The 24,729-nt window shown below is 46.5% G+C and overlaps 1 protein-coding gene across 8 annotated transcripts; it reads left to right on the forward strand.

Moving 5' to 3' along the window:
• Window positions 1-1,105: 1,105 nt before the first annotated feature.
• HSD17B7 (hydroxysteroid 17-beta dehydrogenase 7) lies at window positions 1,106-24,382 on the forward strand. Of its 8 annotated transcripts, XM_077887087.1 has the most exons (9): window positions 1,106-1,219; window positions 2,666-2,869; window positions 6,222-6,314; window positions 7,673-7,787; window positions 11,769-11,963; window positions 15,089-15,193; window positions 15,929-15,985; window positions 20,011-20,109; window positions 22,856-24,382. In XM_077887087.1, exons 1-9 carry the CDS (start codon window positions 1,185-1,187, stop codon window positions 22,970-22,972), a joined length of 1,020 nt encoding a protein of 339 aa, XP_077743213.1. In that variant the 5' UTR covers window positions 1,106-1,184; the 3' UTR covers window positions 22,973-24,382. The 8 variants fall into 8 exon arrangements, 5 of the variants coding, with proteins under 5 accessions (XP_077743213.1, XP_077743214.1, XP_077743215.1 ...); XM_077887088.1 differs by lacking the exon at window positions 6,222-6,314; XR_013374248.1 differs by lacking the exons at window positions 15,929-15,985; window positions 20,011-20,109; window positions 22,856-24,382 and having other exon boundaries at window positions 11,801-11,963.
• The last annotated feature ends 347 nt before the right edge of the window (window positions 24,383-24,729 follow it).

Consider the following 24,729-nt stretch of genomic DNA (forward strand, 5'->3'; position numbering starts at 1 on the left):
GACTTAGGTCAGCAAGCAGGGAGCGCGTGAGCTAGAAGCAAGTTGGAGTGCTGTTACAATATCAAATTAATCAAGACCTCTATGATTTCAGAAGCCAGTGTAAATGCTCTCAGTCTCCCGTTGCTCAGGGCTCATTGCTGGGCATAAATAATTGAAACTCTGAAAGAGGCCATGAAGTAGATTAAAGTGTGTTCCCTAGAGTCGGGCACATGGTGCGTGGAGTTCAGGACACATACAGAAACCTAGAATAGGCCTTAGAAACGTCAATAGCAGTTTGGCTGAAGATCCTTTTACATGTTGAATCTAGTACTACTACTACTACTACTACTACTACTAATAATAATAATAATAAAAATGGGGCTTGTGCTTTGCATCCTTCCCTTTTTATTTCATTTTTCTAATAATCCATTGTTACCATAGTTTCCAAAAGTACCCATCTGGGATGGCTTGGAAAACCATAAGGGGCCCTTTACCACGGAGTTTGAGAAACACTGAAGTAGGAGCTTCCAGTACAGCGCCCATAATGTCCTATGAGGTTCTTGGACACTCTGATTCATGCCATGTTCCAAATTTTGAAAATTGGTAAATTCAAGCGTGATTCTACAGACACGTTTTACTGAAATCCATGTTCATTTCTCCAAAGGCGATTTTTTTTTTTTTTTTTTTAAAGAGAAAGAGCAGGTCTGGGGTCACCAGAAGCCGGCCCGTAAAGCGCTACAGCTCCCGTGTTCCTAGAGCCACGGTTCCAAAAAAGGAGTGGAAAACAAGGTCGACGATACCCAAACCGTTCGTTCCTAGGCCCAAGCCCTTCCCCCCAGGCCGAGGCGTTTGCAGGCGGAGACGCCCCGCGCGCCCCCGAGCCCCGCGCCCGCCGCAGGGAGCACCTGGACCGCGAGCCGCAGGTGCGGGAGGGGCGGCGCCCGGGGACACCTGCGCCCTCGGGCCGGACTCTCCGGATTGGCCCGGGCGCGGCCCCGCCCCTCGGCCTAGGTCACCCCACGCCGGCCCCGGCCCCCGGAGCGCAGCGCGGGCCGCGATTGGAGGGCCCAGCGCGGAGGCCGTGACGTCAGGGACCCGGCGGGCGCTGATTGGGCGGCGGCGGCATCGTGGGCGTGGCCTCGGCGGGCGCCGGCCTCCGCTGCCCGGGAGGGAGGCGGAGACGGCGGCGGCGGCGGCGGGAGGCCATGCGGAAGGTGGTGTTGGTCACCGGGGCCAGCAGGTGAGGCGCCCTCGGCGGTCGGGGGCCCCAGGGGGCGGGGGTGTCGTTGCAAAAAGCCCGGAGCAGACCCCGCGACACATCTTAGTGACCCTCCGGGCCGCCTGGCTGGCCCAGGCCGTGACCCCGGGGTCCCCGGATCGAGTCCCGCATCGGGTTCCCTGCATGGAGCCTGCTTCTCCCTCTGTGTCCCTGCCTCTCTCTCTCTCTGTGTCTCTCATGCATAAATAAAAATCATAAAAAATAAAAATCACCCTCCACCTGATAAGACGTGGGAAGAGTGCAAATAACCCCTGCTGCCGCTTCCTAATTGTTCCGGGGCTGTCCCTGTGGACTCAGCCTCTTCAGTGAAGATCGCGGGCAGGATGACACCCATCAAACCATCAAACCATTCTGTTTGCATGCCTGTTGCAGGGGGAGGTCTTGAGGGATTAAGGCAGAGAGGATGGGTCCAGTGTCATCCCATCAGACGTGCCCTAGCCACACCCCCCTCAGCTGAGCCAGCGGCGCAGGCGCAGGTGTCTGTGAGTGTCCTCCCCTGGGTGCCCTGAACCCCCCACCTGGTGCTGCAGGAGCCCAAGGCCTGGAGGCAACTCAGAGCTGTTTTGGTGTGTTTCTTTGTTGTGCGGATATGGTGATGGATGCCATTGGATGTTCATCGTAAGGACCCACTCTGCTCAGGGAGGAGGAATAAACGTGCATGTATTTGGTGCTCTGCTGGGACGGCCCCGGCTTGGGGTGCAGCCCTGCCCAGCTGGTCTGCCTGGTGCCCTCAATCCCCATGCACTTGCAGATGCCGTTCCTGAAGTGGTTCATCTGTCTTTGACCTGTGCCCTGCCCGCCCCCCCTTCCTAGGCGCCATCTCCTATTTCCTCTCCTTACCTGCTGCTTAATCAGTGGAGTCTTCAATTAGGAAGTGGCAGCAGGGGTTATTTGTCCTTACTGAGGGGGACCTGCCTCCTGCTGTGTTAGGTAAAGAGCCATCTGTTCCTTACTGGGATTGGCTCTTGCTCTTGCTCAGGATGGTGGCAGCGATGCCAACAGGTAGTAGAGCCCCTGCCCTTGAGCAACCCAGCAAACAGCCACCACGATGCTCTGTTCAGCTCTCGCTGGTGACAGACTGAATCACTCTCCCGAGTGTCCTAACAGGTACAAAATGAAAAGCGCCGGGTGGGTGCCCGCCGATGAAAAGACAGCTCTGCGCGCAGTGCACTTTTTGCAAAATGAGAGAAACACAAACTGGACAGCATCCTGAGCACGTGACTGACTATTCAAGTTGGGGTGGGGGGGTTGTCCCTTCTTTTAAAAAAAACCTTTGAGTCTTTTTTCTCTGCCTGGGCCCTGCACTGGAGCCCACGTTGGCAGAGGTGGTTTTCCGAACCAGAGAGCAATGCCTCCGTTTGGCACTGTCGGCATTAATGCGTGTTCTTGTCTGAACTGTCCTGTCAGTGGCGTGGGCCTCGCGCTCTGCAAGCGGCTGCTGGAGGAGGACGACGAGCTGCACGTGTGTTTGGCATGCAGGAACGTGAGCAAAGCGGAAGCTGTCAGCGCTGATCTGCTGGCTTCTCACCCCGCCGCCGAGGTCAGCATCGTGCAGGTGGATGTCAGCAACCTGCAGTCGGTCATCCGGGCCTCCAGCGAGCTCAAGCAAAGGTAACACCTCTGGTTAGTGGCTTTTCTCGCCCGTGATCGCATGACACAGCAGTGGATAAGATCAGAAAGAGGAAAGCCTGAAAAGAAACAGGTGCAGTGTGAGAAGTTGTGCTCTAGAGTGACCTGTGGTGTCTCGGTAGCGCATTTTCACGCCCAGTCCTAGTCATGCTTATTTCATGAGGATTAATTTGAGTGCACCTTGATGTATGGCTAGTTGTGTGGACATTATGGTAACTCCTTTCTGAATATGGTTTTTGCATCTTTCCTCCATGTACAACTTTGCTAAGTAGGTTGGGCAGGTGCCTGAGAAGGTTGTAGGACGGGATATTGATCGGGTTGGACTTAGAACCCCCATCGGTACCCCGTTTCTTCAGAGATTTTCCCCCCCCCACAGGCCTGTAAAGATGTGTTTGCATATGCGTGGTAATCGGCGTGTAATAGGCATTTGAGAAATACTTGGCATCTGAAGGAATAGAGTCTTTAGATGTCTAACTCCCTAGAGAGTGTACACAGAATTGCATATAGGTGCACAATGCATTTTTTCCTGGGGAAAGAGGGCATAGTTTGTTTTTTTGTTTTTGTTTTTTTTTTTTAATTCTAGGGAGAATTTATGATCCAAAAAGCTCAAGAGCCCCGCACTAGTCCATACTCAGCCCCAAGGGTATGCAGAATAATTAATTTTCAAGCATTTTTGTAATTGAAGTCCTTAAGAAACAAGAACTGCTTTATTTTCTTGGACAGTAAAGTGAGGTTCAGTGAAAACAAGGCCTTTTTTTTAAAGGCATTTTCCTAAAGAATACAACTTCGTGTTTCATGTATGGGGGCTGCTAGCCCATTTGCATTTTCCTGTTCCAAATGTACAAGTTATAAAGCAAAGGTGGGGCCGGTTTTCTTCACCCCACTCTTCTAGTTTCAGCCTTAGCCTCTTGTGAAATGTCATTTCTCCTAGAATTTTCTGCCACATTATCTTTCTACAGAACTAAGGAGATTTTCTAGGTTTGATATCTCCTACTCTTCCACAAATATGAGTTCCCGAGTCTGTGAAGCTACACAGTAAATGTCCTTACTGAGGTAAAAACCCGAGAGTCAGGACAGAAGTCTTGAGCTCAAATCAGGTTTCAGGCATTTCTTTGCCCAAACCTTCTCAGCCAGCCGGCTTTCTGTTTTGTATAGATTTAGTTATATTTCCTCATTTAGCAGAAAAGAACCTTCATCCTCAGTTAGGAATAGCCCATTCCAGGCCAACAGACACAGGAAGAAATGCTCAACATCACTCAGTATCAGGGAAGTACAAATCAGAACCATGATGAGAAACTACCTCACACCCGTCAGAATGGTTAAAATGAACAAGTCAGGAAACAACAGAAGTTAGCGAGGATGTGGAGAAAGGGCAACCCTCTCACGTTGCTGGTGGGGATGCAAGCTGGTGCAGCCGCTCTGGAAAACAGCATGGAGGTTCTTCAAAGAGTTGAAAGTAGGGCTACCCTGTGACCCAGCAATTACACTACTAGGAATTTACCCCAAAAGTACAAATGTAGTGACCCGAAGGGGCACCTGCACCCCAGTGCTCATAGCAGCAATGCCCACAGTAGCCAAACCATAAAAAAAAAAAAAAAAAGAAAGAGCCCGGATGTCCATCGACAGATGAGTGGATGAAGAAGAGGTGGTATCTATACAAGGGAATATTACTCAGCCATCAGAAAGAATGAAATCTTGTCATTTGCCATGATGTGGATGGAACTAGAGGGTTCATGCTAAGTGAAATAAGTCAGTCAGAGAAAGACAATTCACTCGTATGTGGAATTTAAGAAACAAAACATGAACACAGGGAGGGGAAGGGAAGGAAAAATAAAATAGGATGAAAACAGAGAGGGAGATAAACCATAAGAGACTCTTAACTCTAGAAAAAAAAATGAGGGTGGCTGGAAGGGAAGTGGGTGAGGGGATGGGGTCACTGGGTGACAGGCACTAAGGAGGGCATGTGATGGGATGAGCCCTGGGTACTATATGCAACTGATGAATCACTAAATTCTACTCCTGAAGCTAATAATACACTATATGTTAACTAAATGAATTCAAAGAAAAGAATAGATGGGCCCGCATGACTTCATGGCGCTTACATGGATGGCCCAGTAGTACACATCAGCATTTTATTTTTTATTTTTTATTTTTTAAATTTTTTTAAAAGTCTCTCCTTTTACTTATTTATTTAGGTTTTATTTATTTATTCATGAGACATACAGAGAAAGAGACAGAGGCAGAGACACAGGCAGAGGGAGAAGCAGGCTCTATGCAGGGAGCCTGACATGGGACTCGATCCCGGGTCTCCAGGATCACGCCCTGGGCTGAAGGCAGGCGCTAAACTGCTAAGCCACCCAGGGATCCCCCACATCAGCATTTTAAACAGAAAGTTTAGTAACTAGAGTCATTTGGCTGTTAATTACTTATAGGATGATCAAGAGATGTTTGCGTGCAATCTGTATTGGTAACGTAGATGTATTTTAAGGTAACTGTGGCCCGTACGGTCTTGGGCGATGCAGAAGAGGGCACGGAGACAGTGTAATGTGTAGAATTGTAGGAGATCTTGTGAGTATTCACGGTGCCTGTATCACGAGGGCAGGCTTGGCCCTAGAGGAATACGCTACATTAAGGCTTATGGAGGTTTAAAAATGAAAAAGCTCTCACAAGTCCACACATCACTGTTCTCTCCATGACAGATGTCCTGTAGGGAGCTTTCCAGGAGCGCCTTCCCCCATTCAGCATCTGTCATGTCATTGTCTTCCTGTGAGCTTTCTTCATTTTGTGATTCCCGAGCACCTGGCTGTGAAGAGTGGAGGGTTTCCACTTGGCTCTGTTGTTGCCTTAGTAGATACGTTGACACTCAGCCTCCAGCACTGATGGATCAGATTGGGCGATCACGAATATTACATATATTTTACTTATCCCTAGGGAAGATGTGAATCTTAAGAAAAAAGTAGAAGACGTCCTAAGACCAGAAAGAGAGTGGGTTTAATGGACAGAGGGTTACGTAATTAGGTGTGCAGTGTCAATTGGGAGGACAAAGCTGGAAGGAGTATCCATCTGAGTAGACGTAACTTCAAAGCCCATTATAGCTCCCCAAATTGTTTGAAGCCACTGTAAAAAAAAAAAAAAATTCTCAAATATTTACTGTTTACTGTGGCTGGAGAAACCCCGTTGAGAAAGAAGCGGTGTCAGCGGATGTGCCATGCATCCCCTTCAGCTGGCTGTGGCCACTATTTGGGTGCAGAGAGCATTTTTCCGTCCATCGTAGGGCTTCTTTATTCCAGTTGCTCTAGAAAAAAAGAACAATCTGGTCTTGTTTTCCTCACAGGTTTCAGAGATTAGACTACGTCTATCTGAACGCTGGGATCATGCCCAATCCACAGCTGAATATCAAAGCACTTTTCTGTGGCCTCTTTTCAAGGTAATGTCCATTTTCTAGATGAACTGAGTAGGAGGAGTCAGGTTTTGGTTTTGGTTTTGGGTGTTTTTTTTTTTTTTTTTTTTTTTTTTGCCTGGTTTTGCCCTCGGTAGGTTAAGTTGGGGGCTGAGGGCCGGGTGAGAAGAATAAGGACGGGAAGTGTTGCAGCCACGTCATGAAGGAAGAGCACCCATCTTTTGTGGAGAACGCTGCACGTCCTGGGCCTTAGGGTGCTCCAGGTCTCCGGGACATTCCAGGTGGCTCCATGCTGCAGAGGGTCCATTTTTGGTCTGCCTGGATGTGCCTCGTAGCAGGGTCATGTCAGGATTTGGCAGAGCTGTCGGTGAGATTGTCCAGGGTTGTCAGTACCCGGGACGGCTGCTTTGGAAGCGTCCCCTGGCGCTGTGGCAGGTGCTCTGCCCCGTAGCCTGGGAAATGCGCCGAAGGAAAGGCCTCCCTGGGAGAGTCTCAGTACGCGGTAGCACAGACGTGCTTCTGAAAGGTCTGGCCATGACCCACAGTAAGAACTGAATCTAGGGGCGCCTGGGGGCTCCGTCGGCTGGGCGTCCGCCTTCAGCTCAGGTCATGATCCCGGGGTCCTGGGATGGAGCCCCACGTCCAGTTCTCTGCTTGGCGCCGAGCCTGCTTCTCCCTCCCCTTCTGCCTCTCCCCCTGCTTCCGCGTCTCTCTCTCTCTGCCAAATAAATAAAATCTTTAAAAATAAAAGAACTAAATCTTACTCTGTGACTTAGTAAACTTACAGGTAGATATTCTCACTCTTCCTGCATGCTCCTTCCTACGTTGCTACTTCTGTTTTACTTCTCTTCCGTCACACACACACACACACACACCCAGGTCTTGACCTACTAAATTGATCTCACAGCAAATCACCGTGTTAATCCACTCGGTGCTTTAAGAATTCCCAGTAAAAAAAACCAACCTGTGTAGCTTTGGCAGTTACCCAACAGCTTGTGCAGGGGAAGACTTTTGCTCCTTGGCACGGCTCTTTTTCCCCCAGAGAGGTTCACCTGCGACGTGACATGGAAAAAAGTGAGAAGAGTTTCAGCAGCAGTTTTTTTGAGCCAGGGTCCTATTGGTAGTCTGACTTCTAACGTGAATACTTCTCTGAATCGGGGCCAGGGGGGCAGGGCGGGTGGGGGGTAGGAGGTGGGGAAGGAAGCATTTTTGCATGGTATTTATAGATTCACAATAACACAATCTGAGAAATGGGTATTTTTATTCTTGATATTATAGGATCAAGGAAAATGTGGTTTTGGGGCAGGGGAGAGCAGCAGGGACTATTTTTCAGTATCTTCAGTTAAAGAAGCTTTTCAAAGGCATGCAATTGTCTTCTGTTTCAGAAAAGTGATTCATATGTTCTCCACAGCTGAAGGATTGCTGACCCAGGAAGACAAAGTCACTGCCGATGGCCTCCAGGAGGTCTTTGAAACCAACGTCTTTGGCCACTTTATTCTGGTAAAGAGACTTGGGGCCCAATTCGCTCACTCTAGTGCTCTAACCCTAAAGGCTTGTGTGGCCTCGTCCTGGGCCTGTTTGCTCAGCTCGTTAGCTTATGGCTAGCGTTGGATGCTTGAGTATTTGGATTGAATGATCCCTGCACTCTATGAAAACATTGCTTCGCTAAAGCAGTGTATCGATGTATATATATGTTTTTTTCTGTTTTTTTTTTTTTTTTTCTTTTGACATCAACTCTAGACGGCAGAGACAGAGTGAGAAGGAAACACAAGCGCCTTCAGAAACAGCGTGCAGAACTGTGAGAAAGTACGGGTCCTGCTCTGAACGGCCTTTGCAACTGGGCTGGGTGCCAGATAGGATGGGGTGGTGGGCAAGCCATTGTTAAACAGCAAATTTGTAATTAGTCTTTTATCATTATGTTGGTTTCTGATGCTTCGGCATCGGTACCATGTGTTACAGTTCCAGGCGTACAGGTACACGTAAACAAGAGCTGTGTAGTTTGTCTGGCTTGTTCCGTGTTCTTGCCTCATGTGTAACCCAGAGGACAGCCTTAATACCTAGATTAAGTAATGCCCGGCTTTGTTGCTGGTTGCCTAGAATTGCTCGGTGTTGGAGGATCAGCTCCTGTTGCCGGGTTGGCCTGCACAGAACCCGCATTTCTGACGCCTCTGTATTCACCAGCACTCTTCTCCACTGTCAGCTTAATTTCCCTTAACGTTGGAACTCTTTGAGTACTTGGCCCGTATTTAGAGTAAATGAAGATAGAGGCAGATGTTGGAATATTATGGATCCATGAGAAGAAATGAGGTAAACGTTTTGCACTTACATGCGATGGCCTCTTGTGGTTTTTTTTTTTAATTTTTTTAATTTTATATTTTGTTGATATATTCATGAGAGACAGAGAGAGAGAGGCAGAGGGAAAGGGAGAAGCAGGTTCCATGCAGGGAGCCTGATGTGGGACTCAATCTGGGGACCATGGGATCATGCCCTGAGCCGAAGGCAGATGCTCAACCACTGAGCCCCCAGGTCTCCCGGCCTCTCGCATTTTATCGTGAAGAAGGAATGGCAGGGTGCAGCATGTATAGTGTGATCTCATTTGTAGAAATAGAAGAAGATACATGTTTACCTAGAGTATATAAACGTACATAACATTTCTAGAATGATACGGATGAAATTGGGAGCACTGGTTGCCTTGAACTGGGGCGCCAGTTCATGGTGGGGGGGCTTCATGTTTCATTCTATAACCTTTCATGCTATTGATTTAACACAATACGGTGTCACTTTTTCAATGACAAAAGTCAATTAAAATGTAAAGTCAGAATGGGATTCAGTTCTTGCCTTTCTTTATACCTTTACACAGATCCATTATCTACTTTTTCCTTTATCTTTTTAATATAATACTCGTTCTTTGCCTTCTCTTTGAATTATTAAATTAGTTGGCAATAAAAGAAGATAATTATTACTAGTCTGTTAATTTTATGATAAATCTAGTGTCTAAAAATTAATGTTCAGGAGATCAGGTATTTGGGTCATCTGGGTTGGGGGAATGGCAGTGGTGGCCATGGGGACAATGGTCACAGGTGTCCCGATGACGTGACCTGTCCATGTGTATCCTGGTATTGGTAGGCATATCGGCAAGGTTTTTTTTTTTTTTTTTTTTTAAGATTTTATTTATTTATTCATGAGAGACACAGAGAGAGAAAGAGGGAAGCAGAGACACAGGCAGAGGGAGAAGCAGGCTCCATGCAGGGAGCCCGATATGGGACTCGATTCCGGGACTCCAGGATCACGCCCTGGGCTAAAGGCAGACACTTAACCACTGAGCCACCCAGGTGTCCCTCGGCAAGGGTTTTGGAAGTGATTTATCAAGTAAAATAATCAGAAGGCGTAGAGCACTTCCCACTCTCTTCAGGTTCGATTTAACAGTCTTACCACTTCTCCTGGAATACAAACTTGGATTCTGGGTTCCGGTGTAAATGCATTGTGCAAATGGATCATCCGTCCCCAGTTTGATTATAGGTGACGTGACCAAACCTTTAGGGTTGTTACAAAGAGTGGAGGTAATTTCTCTGGAGTCCCGAGCACAGTGTAGTATTACTGTCCAGGAACCAGTTAAACTGACTGCATTTGACTTATCTGTTCATTGCAAATGGGGCGCGCATTTGGAAGCTTTTCTACGTTTTTCTCTAATACGGTTTTTGTTATAGAATAGTTTTAGATTTGCAGATTCGTTGCAGAGCTAGTGCAGAGTTCCTATGGCCCACCCCCTGCCGCCCGGCCCAGTTTTCTCTGCTACTAACCTCTTACATTATTGGGATACATTTGTCGCAATCTGAGAACCAATAGTGATGCCTTATTATTAACCAAAACTCTAAACTTGATCCAGATTTCTTCAGTTTTGCCTAATGTCCTTTGTCACGTCCAGGATCCCCTCTTGGGTACCACAGTACATGTAGTGGCTGTCTCCTTGGGCTCCCCTTGGTTGTGACAGTTTCTCAGATTTCCTTGTTTTTGATGACAGTCGGGATTTGTCCGAGGTTTTCCTCATGGTTAGACTTGAGTACTGTGTCTGCGGGAGGAGGACCACAGAGGTGAAGTCCCATTCTCATCACATCGCATCAAGGGCATCATCAGCTATCGCTGTGACTTGTGGGTATTGATGTTCTCTTTGATCATCTGACTCGAGGGAGTGTTTGTCAGGTTTTTCATTGTAAAGTCTCTTTTTTTTTGGTTTTCTCTCCCTTTCCATATTGCATTCTCTGGAGGAGACTTCTATGTGTACCTCGTACTGAAGGGTTTGTGTTTGACGCCCCGAAGGTTTCATTAGCTACATGAATTGTTTGGAATTTCTCTGCAAGAGAGATTGTCTGTTCTCCATCTGATGCTCCATTCAGTCATTTCTTGGTCAAGTATACCTCAGTAAAGCTGCAAAAATCACTTATCATCTTCCCATGGGCTTGTGGATATGTATTTTCTACTTGGAGCTGGAAATACTACTTTATTGGGGCACCTGCATGGCTCAGTGGTTGTGGACAGAGTCTGCCTTTGGCTCAGGTCACCATCCCAGGGTTCTGGAATTGAGTCTCACATAGGACTCCCTGCATGGAGCCTGCTTCTCCCTCTGCCTGTGTCTCTGCCTCTCTCTGTGTGTCTCTTACAAATAAATAAACAAAATCTTTTTAAAAACAAAAGGATGGGGGAAATACTACTTATTTTTGTTCCCCAGTTATTTGAGTTTAGGCCATTGAGGGCTCTTTCTGTTGGATCCTGCATCTCTCTGGTATAGCCTCATCCGCATGGTTTTCTTTTTGAGCATGTTCTTTCTGGCATTACAAGATGGTTCAGACTCATCAGATTTATTTCCTAGAATCAGCCATTTCCCTAAGGAGATCTGGTGCCGCTTTTTTTTTAGATTTATTTATTTTAGAGAGAGACAGAGAGCTTGAGCAGGAGGAGGAAGAGAGGGAGAGGGAGAGAATCCTCAAGCAGACTCTCCACTGCTGTGGAGCCTGACGTGGGGCTCCATCCCAGGACCCTGAGATCATGACCTGAGCTGAAATCAAGAGTTGGACGCTCAACCAACTGAGCCACCAGGTGTCCCAAAATCTGGTTCTTCTTACTGGACAATGGTATTAAAAACCAAGATCTGGGTGCTTGTTGCTATTGATGGATCAATAGATTCTAGGCTAACAGAGCAGAGAGATAAACATGCAGGGTCATCCATGTATATGTAAGTGCCTATAAATATCTTTATATGCATCCATCTTTATGAAGCTAAACATCGGTTCCAGATGTCTCTAACTCTAACTCATCTCACGTGGGTCGTTCCAGCCTCCTCTCACACGTCCAGAGTAGCCCCGTCAGTGATGACATACCGGTTTGCTTCCAGGGTACACGGACAATGGTTTCACAGCTCATACCTGTACTCCTCCAGTAGATTTTGATCTTTTTTTTTTTGTTCCTTTTTTTAATCTCATTCAGATTCAGGAACTGGAACCTCTTCTCTGTCACAGGGACAGTCCCTCCCAGCTCATCTGGACATCGTCTCGCAATGCAAGGAAATCTAATTTCCACCTTGAGGACATCCAGCACAGCAGAGGCCAGGAGCCTTACAGCTCCTCCAAATATGCAGTTGACCTGCTGAGTGTGGCGCTGAACCGGAACTTCAACCCACGGGTGAGGCCTGTCCCGGTGATGGGAATGGCAGGGCAGTGGTTTCCCAGCTATGGTTGACTTCCTAGTAATGGGGTTGGCTTTCCATGAACTGTCATCATTTAGAAGACGCAGTATCGTTTCTTGAGCAGGATTGCTCTGAGGACAAGATAAGATGTGAATAAGATTGGCAGTTGGCGTGCCTAAAAGTTTTGGGGGCAGAGATAATTAGCTCCTGACCTTTTAGGTACGTGTGGTTTCGTTTGCCCTTCCGTACCTCTTCACGAGCTATAATTTATGAACAGAACGACATTATTGATGATGGCAGTACTTACTGGGTCTGAGATACTGTACTCCTTCCCTGTGTACGTCACTCAGTGCCCCTCCTGTCACAGCGAGGCTAGGCCTGAGTGTTCCCAGTTTCATGTGAGGACACCACAGTCGGGTGACATGAGGTACCCAGAGGTCACACGGCTGGTTAGTGGTCAAGCTCAGACTTGAGCCCGGGCTGTCTGACTGTCAGACGTTTCCCACTAAGCTGTGCCATGTCCTAGTGTTTATCACGTCAGGCACTAGAGGACCATCAGGAGTAGCCAAGCCTCCTGGGTAGTGGTGATCTTTGGTGAGACTCACTCCACAGGCCTGTCTGTGCAGACTCCAACTTTTGGGACTGTTTCTATGGAGAAGGTGGCCTTTGGCAGTTATGTGGGCTCCCTGTGGCCCCTGGGGTCTGGAGCTTACAGTAGCTGCCCTGGATACCTCTCCTGCTCAGGTCCAAAACCTTAACTGAAAATCTCTAGTTTTTCTCGGGGCATTTTCCTTGGTTTTCTTTGACTCTGCTATTTGAGGGTGGGACTGGGGAGAAATTTAATCCTGCTAATACTTACAGAATGCTTACCATCTTCAGGGCTTCGGGCCAGGCTTGGGGTTGGAGAGAAAGGAGAAATAAAAAGATGACCGAGAAGCTGTCTGCCCTTGCGGGACCTTCTCTGGTGATGCTTTGGACACAGTCACAATCCTGGCGTATCCGGGAATGGATCCCCTATCAGATTAGAACGAAATCTCCTGGAAACATGCCTCTTAAAAAGGAGGGTGGTCTAAGAGTAGAAGCTGAGAGTATCTCCCAGAACTGGATTTGAATCCTTAGACAAATTGTATCTTCTCCCAATGCCTCAGGTTCCTCATCTGAAAAATAGGGATGAACATAGTGCCTGTCTCGCAGGTCTGTTGGGAGGGTTGAATGAGGGGGGTGGTGTGGAGCACTCCCAGGAGCTAGAGGTCTCAGAATGTGTGTGCGTGTGTGTGATGTGATTATACATGTGCTGTCTGCATGTGTGTAGGCGTCATGTGTGTATGGAAGTCATGTGGTCTGTGCACAAGTGTGCATGAGCTTGTGTGTGTTTATGTCGGCTATCATCATCATCATCATTATTATTACTGTCATTGTTATTATTTGAGTTCAGTGTGTTTGTCCAGTTGTTAGCTTCCTTCTGAGGTTTCTTGAGATATTTAAAAAGTTGTCACAACTGCTTGTTCTCTGGAAGCTCTCTTGTGGGCACAAGGTCAGGGTGGATTAGCTTCTCTTTTTATAAAATGCTTTGGGACTTTACTCAAGTTTTGTTGTCAAGTAAGCTTCGGGATTTCATCTTTTACAAGAAGGGAGATTTAGCAAATGGTGCTGTCTCCTAAAATCTGTGTGATTGGTTTTCAGCCCACAGCTTTTCCTCCTTGGCTCTTAGGAAGAGAGACTTTAAAAGTAGTAGAAATAAGAGTTAAAATAGTCAATAGCTACGTAAGGTAAAATGTAGTAAAAATTGGGGCACACCTGGGTGGCTCAGTGGTTGAACATCTGCCTGTGGCCCAGGGTGTGATCCTGGGGTACTGGGATCGAGTCCCACATCGGGCTCCCTGCATGGAGCCTGCTTCTCCCTCTGCCTGTGTCTCTGCCTCTTTCTCTCTGTGTCTCTCGTGAATAAATAAAATCTTTAAAAAAAAAAAAAGAAAAAGTGAAAATCTAACTAAATAAACTAGTACAACAAATCCCAGTGGTCCAAGGATTAGTAAAGCCCACACAGGGCCCTTCCTGGTAACACACGCTCTGTGGTAGTTGGGCCCTCTTTCTAGGGCAGATCTTTCTAAAATGACAAGTCCTGGGCCAAGGACCTGATGTAGAGCTCTTCAGTTGGGGTGGGGGTCCTTGTGGAACCACACGCAGCCCTTCATTCACCTCTCGTGTCAGGAGCTCCCACCTCAAGCTACAGCGTGGGTCTAATGAACTGCAGGGAGACAGACAGAGACTTTAGGTCTAGCTGTCGTATTTACTAGATCAGAAACTTCTTGAAGGCAGAGACTGTACTGTATATGTATTTTTTTTTTTTAAAGATTTATTTTAGAGAGAGAGCAGCAGGGAGGGGCAGAAGGAGAGAGAGAGTCTTTTTTTTTTTTTTTTTTTAAGATTTTATTTATTTATTCATGACAGACACAGAGAGAGAAAGAGAGAGACAGAGACACAGGCAGAGGGAGAAGCAGGCTCCATGCAGGGAGCCCGATGTGGGACTCAATCCTGGGACTCCAGGATCACGCCCTGGACCGAAGGCAGGTGCTAAACCGCTGGGCCACCCGGGCTGCCTGAGAGAGAGTCTTAAGCAGACTCCCCGCTGAGCACGGAGCCCAACGCAGGGCTCGATCTCCTGACCCTGAGATCGTGACCTGAGCCGAAACCAGGAGCTTGGATGCTCAACTGCCTGCCACCCAGATGCCCCCGTATATGTCCTTTTTTTTTTTCTTAAGTGCTTACTATGATTCATAAACCGTTCTTAAATTAAGCCAATACATGGGAAACTCCAGTGACCGGATCCTACTTTTCTCTTCCAGCTTCAAGCTCGGTCATTCTGTGTACTGTGAGTTTCTTGAGAACAGAGATCTTGTCTTACTAATTTTTGCATCCTCAGCGCTTCTCATAGTGAGTCCTCCGTGCGTGACTCTCTCACCGAGTGGCTCGCGCAGCTTGGGGCAGCCCAGAGCATCCGTGCTTCGTGCCCTGGCGTCCTGGCTCATCTGCACGCCCTCTTTACTCACACGCGTCCTGGTGGCCTGGCTCAGTACACACTGAGTTTGAGTCCTCTTCTTGGTCCTCTCCGTGCTGCCAGGGTCTGTACTCCAGCGTGGTGTGCCCGGGTACGATGGTGACCAACATGACCTACGGGATTCTCCCTCCCTTGGTGTGGACGCTGCTGCTGCCAATCATATGGCTGGTGAGTGTGAACGCTCCGTTCTTGGTTTGCTTCCGCTCTTCCGCGTGCGGCCAACGTGACACGCTTGAGGGTTGGGAACGGATTTAAGAAATTGAACCAGAAGGTGGCAGAGTTTCATTTCATTTGAGGTTTTTGAAGTTCCTCAGTCCAGTCACCCCTGCTTCGCACTCCCTGGGGCCCCGCTGCCTCACCACCTGCACACCCGCTTCTCTTTACAGGGATGTGCCTTTGATCATGCACCGTAGCTCCCGAGGGTACCAGGATGACATCATTTTTAGAAACCTGCATCAAGGGATATTAAACTGGGTGTCTCTGAGCTTTCAGAGTGGTCATATGCATTAAAAGTTCCCCAGAAGGGGATGGTTGAGCACGGTATGACCACAGAACCGTGTTTTTGCTCGTTTGTTAATGTTTTGAGTGTCTTGCAGGACCAGTGTTCCTCCAGCACACGTTAGAAAATGCCCCTCATAGGAGACATTTCTCTCTTGCAGAGCTCTGAAAAAAATTGTCCCTGCATTATGGCAGGTATAGGAAAAAGATGAAAAGGAAATATGCCTCCCTGTTAAAAATGGTTGGCTCGGAGCGACAGAGATTGTGAGATTTCTTTTTTAGACTTCTTTATTTTTTAGTACTTAAGAAATGTTCTATGACAAGAAATGAATGTCTTCTTTTAATGTCGCTTTTGTGACTGTTCTAAATCACCACAAAAAATGACTGTTCGTTTCTTTTCCTCAGCTTCGCTTTTTTGCAAATGCTTTCACTTTGACGCCGTACAATGGAACAGAAGCCCTGGTACGTTACTAGAGTTGCAGTTGCCTGTACGCTTGCCTAGCAGGTATAAATTTCAGTTCGCCGGTAGTGGAAACCCTCTCAACAGAAAAGAGAAGCTCTGTGAATGATCAGGGTCCTGCTTTGGACTAAGGGGGACCATAAGACTGAGTGTAGAGTATGAGGAGTCAAATTTCAAAGTGTAGTGTCTACCATAGCACTGGGGAGCATGGTCGTAGGGACAGCACTTCTGCAGAAGCAAGATCCACCAGCAGCTCGAGGGCAAAGCAGCGGAACACCACAGGGGCAGGCAAAGCAAGATGGTGGCCGGGCCAGCGGTTCCCATGGAGAAGGTGCACCTTGCAGGCCAAGAGTACAGGTGACACCATCCAACTCCATTTCCTTTTATATGAAGATTCTCTTTCCTCTGTTTAAATATTAGAGAATCGAGTGTTAACTTTATTTGAAAATCAGTGCACTTCCTTAAAATCACACATGGCAAATGGATTACATGTGTTTCCCCATCAATGGCAGATATTACTCATTACACAAATGATGCCTTTGATGATTCATCAACTCAAGGCCCCAAAGGCACCTTCTGCTAATGGATCAGAAACGTCCCTCAAGATGAAGCTCATTTGTCCCCTGTCACTGTAGTGCTTATACTTAGTAGATTCTTGAATCTTGGCTGAATTGAAATTAGCTAAGGAGGGGCAGCCCTGGTGGCGCAGCGGTTTGGCACCACCTGCAGCCTGGGTGTGATCCTGGAGACCCGGGATCAAGTCCCGCATCGGGCTCCCTGCATGGAGCCTGCTTCTCCCTCTGCCTGTGTCTCTGCCTCTCTGTGTGTCTATGAATAAATAAATAAAAAATCTTTTAAAAAAAATGAAATTAGCTAAGGAAAACACTGAGGGATTTGGTTTGCACTCTTGTTTTGGTAAATGTTGCAGAAATAAATGCGTTTTGTTGTAAGAACACAGATTGTCAAGTACTTTTAAACCAATTTTAATTAGTCACTGTATTTGTCAAAGCACTAGAAGTAGTATGTGATCCTTTAGAGATAATGAAAATCAAATGTGGAGGTCAAGTATATATTGAGTATCAGTGATACGAGGAATACTTAGGAGACAAAATCCCCAGGTACTAAGGAGCTTAGGGTCATATTTTGAAAAAAAAAGAAAAGAATGTAGGAGACAGGCAAGAAAATAAAACATTCTGTCATCAGGTGGTGAGTAGTTAGACTGTTCAGAGAGGATGATCACAGGAAGCTGGGATGGTGGGCACAGGCTTTGCTTCACTAAGTAGGGCTTGATCTGGGCTCTGAAGGATGCATTGATCTGGATAGGACAGCATGACCCGTGTCACAATTTAAAATTTTGTGACTTTGCTGTAATTTTCTATAATATGGATGGATGCCTCCGATTGCCAAGTAGTAATGATTGTAGATGCTGGTGGATGTGGATGGATGAGGATTTGGGCCTAGTGCATGTGTCGTAAGAATCTCTGCAGTCCTCACGGGAGTTTCATCTCCGTACGTGAGCTAACCTGGAGTGGCCAAAAGCCAGTGGTTCAGAGTGTGGGCTCTACAATTCTGCTGATTCTGTTCAAGTCCCACTTCTCCAGGTTCTAGCTATGGATCCGGGGACACATTTTTTGTTTTGTTTTGTTTTGTTTTGTTTTGTTTTTACTCATTTAAGCCTTTTATCATCTGTAAAACAGGAATTCTAGGCATAAACAAGAGGAAGCTTACTGTAAAGGATTCTTCGTATTTCAGCATTCAAGATATTTAAGAAAACTCTCTTAATGAAAACAGTATAGTGCTGGCATGTGACTTGGCTGATGAGGGAGTAGACTAGAAGGTTCAGGACAGGCCTGCGGCATGTAGGGACCTGGCAAATGATGGTGCCTGTATTCTAGATTAGTGGGGGAGAGGGATTATCTGGCAAATGTTGCCAAAAAATAGAACAGGATCTTTTCTTCATCCCTCACACTCAAAATTCTAGATAAATTAAAAGATTTACACCCAAAAGTCAAAAAACATAATGACTAGAAGGAAATAGGGGAATATGTTTTAATAGTTTTTTTTTTTTTTTAATTTTTTTTTCATTTACTTATGATAGTCACACACACAGAGAGAGAGAGGCAGAGACACAGACAGAGGGAGAAGCAGGCTCCATGCACCGGGAGCCCGACGTGGGATTCGATCCCGGGTCTGCAGGATCGCGCCCTGGGCCAAAGGCAGGCGCTAAACCGCTGCGCCACCCAGGGATCCCTGTTTTAATAGTTTTAAGGGTGTAGGGGCTTAGCTACTCTTAGAACTGTAAGAAAAAAAGATGGAACTTTTTTTCAAGATTTTACTTACTTATTAGAGAGAGAGAGGCAGCATGAGTGGCAGTGGGTAGGGATAGAGGGAGAGGGAGAAGCAGACTCCCCACTTAGCAGGGAGCCTGACACAGGGCTCGATCCCAAAACCCTGAGGTCATGACTTGAGCTGAAGGCAGATGCTTGATTGACTGAGCCACCCAGACACCCGTGAACTTTTCGATTAAATTAAAATAATCCCATTTCACGTGACCAAAATCCTCACTATAAATATGCTCCAAAGACTAACCAAATTGTGGAGGAAAAATAGCTGCCATTCGTATCATAGGAAAGGGCTAATTTTCATACTAACGAGTATGGAGGAGCTTCAGCAAATCAAGAGAAATGACCATCTGTTGGCACGGTGGGCAAAGGGTATGAAGAGAGTCTTTAAACTGTGTTGGTCACGGCAAAAGTGCTCCGTCTTACTCAGGCAAATCACAACTGTAACGAAAGATTGTTTTCCACCTCTGATTAGCAGCCACTAGAAAGTTCGGTATTGCACCCACCTGGTGGGGCCGTCAGGAGTGGACATGCCCCCGCACTGCTAGGGAAGGTGGACTGACGCAGCCTGTATCCAGGACTGTTTGGCAGGATCTTTCAAAATAATTCGCGCCCAGCCTCCTCACCCAGCGATTCCATCTTTGGTATTTATCTTACCGACGTACTCAGGTTCTATGAGCCGGCGTATTCATCCTTCGGTGCAGTGTGGCTTGTAATAGCAAAGACTGGAAACTACATATACGTCCGTCATTTGGAAATTGATTTTTTTTTTAAAGATTTTATTTATTTATTCATGATAGACATAGAGAGAGAGAGAGGCAGAGACACAGGCAGAGGGAGAAGCAGGCTCCATGCACGGGGAGCCCGATGTGGGATTCGATCCTGGGACTCCAGGATTGCACCCCGGACCAAAGGAAGGCGCCAAACCGCTGCGCCACCCAGGGATCCCCTGGAAATTGATTTCATAAATGACGGTCCAGCCACGAGATGGAATACTGGGCTGCTTTAAATAAAAAAGAACAGAGCAGCTCTCTACTGGTCTGAACATCTCTCGAAAGGGCCTGTTGTTCAAGTGAAAGATGCTGAGTCTGGAATAGTATGTATATTTTGCTTCCACTTGAGTTAAGAGAAAAGGCTATCTATGTTTTTAAACAAATAGATTTTCTTTGGAAGAACATGTAAGATACTAGCAAGAGTGCTTGGTTCCAGAGAGGGGTGGCTGGAAAATTTGGGAGGGTAGGGAGACTCACTTACTACCATGTACATCTTGTGAACGATGCACATGCTCGTGCTTATCTATTAAGAAAATGAAAATGAATAGTACAAGTTTTAACCTGTACTTCCTGTGGCATGGGCTGAGTATCAACCTTGAAAAAGCTATCTATACGCGTGAACTTTAATTTGGAGATTAAGGGAAGAGACAGCTAAAATATGAGGCTTTTTTTTTTTTTTTTTTAGCTTTAAATAAATTTTCAAAGGATGCTATTAAGCAAGTTGCCCTCCTTTCTTCCTTCAGATTATGTTAGTGGTTCATGAGGACGTCACAGCTGATGATACCCAAGAGAATTTTTAGAGTTTGTTTAGAGCTCGGTAAAATGCTGATTATAGATCCCCCCCACTCTCCCTGGCTTCACTCATCTTGGGCAGAAGAAGAAAAAAATCATTGACATCCTCTTCCTTTCTAGGTATGGCTTTTCCACCAAAAGCCGGAGTCTCTAAATCCTCTGACCAAATACCTGAGTGCCACCACTGGCTTTGGAAGCAATTATGTAGCGACCCAGAAGGTAAATGTGTTTACACTGCTGCACGGAGGACGCTTGCTGCTTGGCTGCTGAACTGGTCCCCACGGCTTCCCTCTCTGGTCGCTGGCGTCCGGCTGACCTGCTTTCGTTCTCTGCTCTGTCCTGCCTCTGAGTCTTGCATGTCTTCTTCCGTCCACCTGAATGGCTCTTACCCTTCTTCTTCCTTTTTTTTTCCTAACGATTTTATTTATGTGTTTTTGTGTGTGTGAGAGAGAGAGACAACAAGCATGAGCTGGGGGAAGGAAGCAGAGAGGGAGGGAGAATCAGGCTCCCTGCTGAGCAGGGGGCCGGACGTGGGGCTCGATCCCAGGACCCCGGGATCATGACCTGAGCTGAAGGCAGAAGCTCAACCAACAGAGCCACCCAGGTGCCCACCCTTCTTTCAACTGATAGATTTCTGCTTATGCTTAAGACCTCAGCTTGTACCCCAGCTTCTGTGACCTGGTAGACCAGGTTAGGTGCCTCCATCACAGGCTTTCTTGGCATCTCGTACCTCTTCTGTGTAGGATTCCTTCCACGTCGGACTCCTGTGTCCAAATATAAGCTCTGTGAGGGGGAGGATTAAACCCCCTTCCCAAGCAGGTTGCCTCCCATGTGGTAGGTGCACAATAAACGTGTTGCAAGTGTCTTTCTGAGGGAAGCTACCTTCCCCTCGAATGTTCAGTTCTGCTTGTGACGATTATTAGCTTTGATAGATTGGACTTTTCACGAGGCAGGGCATGAAGTACGGGGAAATAAAGGCCTTGATGCTGTGGATTTTAGCCTCTGGATAGTCTTCTAAAAACAAGTCAAACATGGAATTACATACAAGAAAAAGAAAATTTATTTTGAACTTATAAAACTGTTTTTGCTGTATTTTTGTCAGGAGTAGGGTTTATTTCAGCCTCCTGTTTTCCGCTGCCTAGTTTATGTGGGAGGCGTGGGCCTAAAATAAAACTAGATTGAGACAAATAATTTTTCTCCGCGATGTCAAATAATTGGCAGTGATCAGGTCTGTGTCAGGAGCTGAGGTCTGAAGGGAACCGTGCTCTTGCTCCCGCAACGTCTCTTTACTAAAAATGAACCTGTGAACCTCCAGTGTTTTCCAAAATATGTTCTGTGGGATTCTGGTTCCTTGAGAAGATTTGCAAAAAGCTGTTTGTCGGCCAAGGAAGTTTGAGAAAAGCTTCATATTGTGTTCCCCATTTGCAGAGACCTCCACTGAGCACACTCGCCCAGGGAAGGCTCCGAGAAGGTGCCGGAGTTCACCTGTGTGTGTCTGCAGTGTCCCATCCTGCTCTTTCTCACTTTTTCTCGACTACATGACTTTTTATTTTTTCCTTCACGTTTTATGTAGCACTTAATAAAATCCCAAAGAACACACCTTGGGCTACTCTGTTGTAAATTAATAAACTTCCTTTTAAGAAGGGCCTCAGAGTTTGTTTGAACAGACTGTTAATCTCAAGGGCATGACTTGTTTATCAATGGTGAGAAAACGCTTCATTTTACAAACCAAAATATTAGCATTTTATGGAAATGCGTTGAAAGTTTGCTTTAAAAACGTTGATCAATTTGGGGGGTTAGCTTTCTCCTCTGTTCAGAGCGGGGGTTGCATGAGATCGCTCTTGCCTCTTCCAGTTCCCATATGGAAAACTCTGATGAGATTTATGTTGAATGTAAAAGTTACTTCCAAAATGTTAAAAAAGTTTTCATTTTTAGCCTGTCAGCTTTGTGCAGAAAGAGCCTCTGTGTTGACCTGAAAGGAGATGTTGCTTTATTTTATAGGGGCTGAAAGTTTGCTTTTACATAGAGTGTATCAATTAAAATTAAATTTTCTAGGGGCGCCTGGGGGCTCAGTTGGTTGAGTGTCTATCTTTGGCTCAGGTCATGATCTCGGGGTCCTGGGATCGAGCCCCACATCGGGCTCGCTGCTCAGCAAAGAGCCTGCTTCTCCCTCTGCCTCTGTTGCTCCCCCAGCTCATGCTCATGTGCGTGCTCTCTCTGTCTGAAGTAAACAAATAAATAAAAATAAAATTGGGTTTTCTACGTGGGACAGAAGAGTGTGAACTAATAGATTAAACAGGATGGAAACTCAGGTCTCTCGCACGTAAAAGCAGTTTTGGAGAGAGGTAGCCTTGGGCGGGTTGGGCAGCTCCCCAGATTGTCAGGACCCAGGGTCCTTCAGCCACCCTCTGCCATTCCTGGGGTATGACCCTCATTCTTACGGCTCAAGAGAGCCAGGGGAAGAAGGGGAAAGGGAGGTGCTGATGCCTTTACAGGAGACTTGTGGGCAATACCACCCACTTCCACTCAGCTCTCATGGCCAGGGCACAGCTGCAAGGCACCCAGTAGCTTCCGTGGAGCCTGGCAATGTAAGTGAGCTCTTACCTGGAGGCCAGTGAGCCCAGCTACAGCTGGGGTGCTTGATGAAAGAAGATGGACATTAGGTGGATGTCAGTTAAATTCCAAAAACCCTTGGCTGGTGTCTCCTGTGACTGGATACACAAGAGTTAGGGGAGAAAGCAAAACCAGGTCTTTCACTCTTGCTGTGTGAGGGCGGCAACGGTAGGTTTCCTGAGGGCTGGAGCTTGGGACACGTCCTCAGAGTCAGGAACCCCAGCCCCGACCTACCAGCCCTGTTCTTTTTTCCCCCGTTCTCTTATGTATGTCGAATGCCTTCCTTTTACGCAGATGCCATTCATATTATTTTTCCTTTTTGCTTATATCCCTATCTTTGCCTCTTTTCCAGATGGACCTAGATGAAGACACTGCTGAAAAATTTTACCAAAACTTACTGGAACTGGAAAAGCGTGTTAGGGTCACCATTCAAAAAAACATAATCAGAGCTGACGATGACAGTGTCTGAAATCTGAAACATCGCACACCTGCTGTGCTTTCTGGGTTTTTGTGGAGTTGGATGATGTGCATTTGTGGTAGACAGTGAGCTATAATTGTCTCTTTTCCTTCCTGTCAGGATTATCTCTAGGATTACGGGTGCATCTGTATATAAACAGGAGAAAAAGATCGATAAGTAAAATACGACTTAGAGGTTCTCCAGAATGGTGTCACATCAGAGTTGTGCTAGAGTCACCCAACCAAGTGTGTGCTTATTGGTTCTGACAACTGGATCCCAAGCTCCACCTCAGGTAGAGGTGACCCAGGCACTCACTGGTCCTCCTTTTGGCCTGGCCCCTCTCTGAGTGGTAATCTGAGCTTTGTTCCTTTTTTTTATGGACAGTTTTCTTAGGTCTTATACCTTATTTCTTCCTCCACGGGGTGTTTCTAAAAATCCTCAGATTGTGGGGTGTCTGAATAACTCTGTTAGGCGTCCGACTCTTGATTTCCACTCAGGTCATGATCTCACGGTTGTGAAATCGAGCCCTGAGTCAGGCTTTGTGCTCTGTGCAGGGTCTACTTGGGATTCTCTCTGCCCCTCCCCCTGCTCACGTGTACTCTCACTCTCTTTCTCTCAAATAAATAAATAGAATCTTTAAAAATCCTGAGATTGTTAGACTCCTAACAGACCTAATACAGATATCCATGTAGTTCATCACAGGAACAGAAGAATATATATGTTTGGGATACTGGAATTTTTTCTTATTTTGAAAGTATCTTTCATTGATGTTGAGGTAGTCAGTGTTAATATTGGGCTTGACCTTTAACACCATTTGCAAATGTGTTCATTGCTGACCAACCTGTTTTTCATGATTGTATTTTAATGTATGCAAACTTGCAGGAAAAACTATTTACTCACATTGTTTCAAGGAAGTTTTCCAATCGAATAATTGCTGGCGGGATATCTGCTGGTATCAGAAGTGGTCGGAGGTGGTTAAGACTTAGTTTGTATGATATGAAGACAGGATGCTAAAATGCCTGAATGTTTTTAACCCTAAATATAACCACTATGCCCAGAATATAAGAAAGTGGGCGAAATCTTGAACGATTTAATAAAAGTCAAAAGTTGCATAGAAATACAGTTTCTATACATATTCTGTATGAGTTTCTGGTTATAGTTTCTCAAATTTTGTTGCTAAAGATATTTTTAATAAAGTTGAGCATTCCGTATGTGCAAACGGGCGGTGAGGTTGGGGAGCTGAGAGCAGCTCCAGGTTGTGCTCTTGCGATCACTCACCCTGCAGGTTTGCGAGAAGCACTTTACTGTGAATCCCAGGCTTCTCCTCTGTAAAGTGGAGTCCTTCTCTTTCTGCTCCTGGGTGTGGAGGAACATTAAATGCAATAATACGTGTGAATGAATAAAGAGCATTTTTGAGAATGATGCCAACACGGTTTTTATTAGAGATGGATAAACCAGAATGTCATGGTTCAGGTGGCGCAGCAGAAGGTTCTGAGTGACGACAGTTGTCCCCTCTGAGAGCTGGCTGGGTTTTCTGAATGCTGAGGAGGCAGAGAAGATCCAGGGAAGCAGGAAGGCACCGGGAGGAGCGTGGGCTCTGGGACGACGGGCTCTGTCTGGGACAGCGAGGACACTGGGTCAGATTTGGGTCCAGTCATTAACTCGATGACTTAGGGAAAACTACTTCAATTTATACTTTCATTGAGTCACCGAAAATATTGCTACCAATGCTTACTTTGAAGAATTGTGAGATTGTGTCCTAGTAGACG

The sequence above is a fragment of the Canis aureus genome, chromosome 38 (assembly GCF_053574225.1).
Source record: "Canis aureus isolate CA01 chromosome 38, VMU_Caureus_v.1.0, whole genome shotgun sequence".
In the NCBI taxonomy this organism is placed as follows: Eukaryota; Metazoa; Chordata; class Mammalia; order Carnivora; family Canidae; genus Canis; species Canis aureus.

Excerpts from the sequence above, each read along its gene's own strand:
- HSD17B7 (XM_077887087.1), top strand. The coding sequence starts at position 1,185 with ATGCGGAAGGTGGTGTTGGTCACCGGGGCCAGCAG. Across the intron at positions 6,315-7,672 it reads TTCTGTGGCCTCTTTTCAAG|AAAAGTGATTCATATGTTCT; the intron begins GTAATGTCCATT and ends CTTCTGTTTCAG. Across the intron at positions 11,964-15,088 it reads ACCGGAACTTCAACCCACGG|GGTCTGTACTCCAGCGTGGT; the intron begins GTGAGGCCTGTC and ends CCGTGCTGCCAG.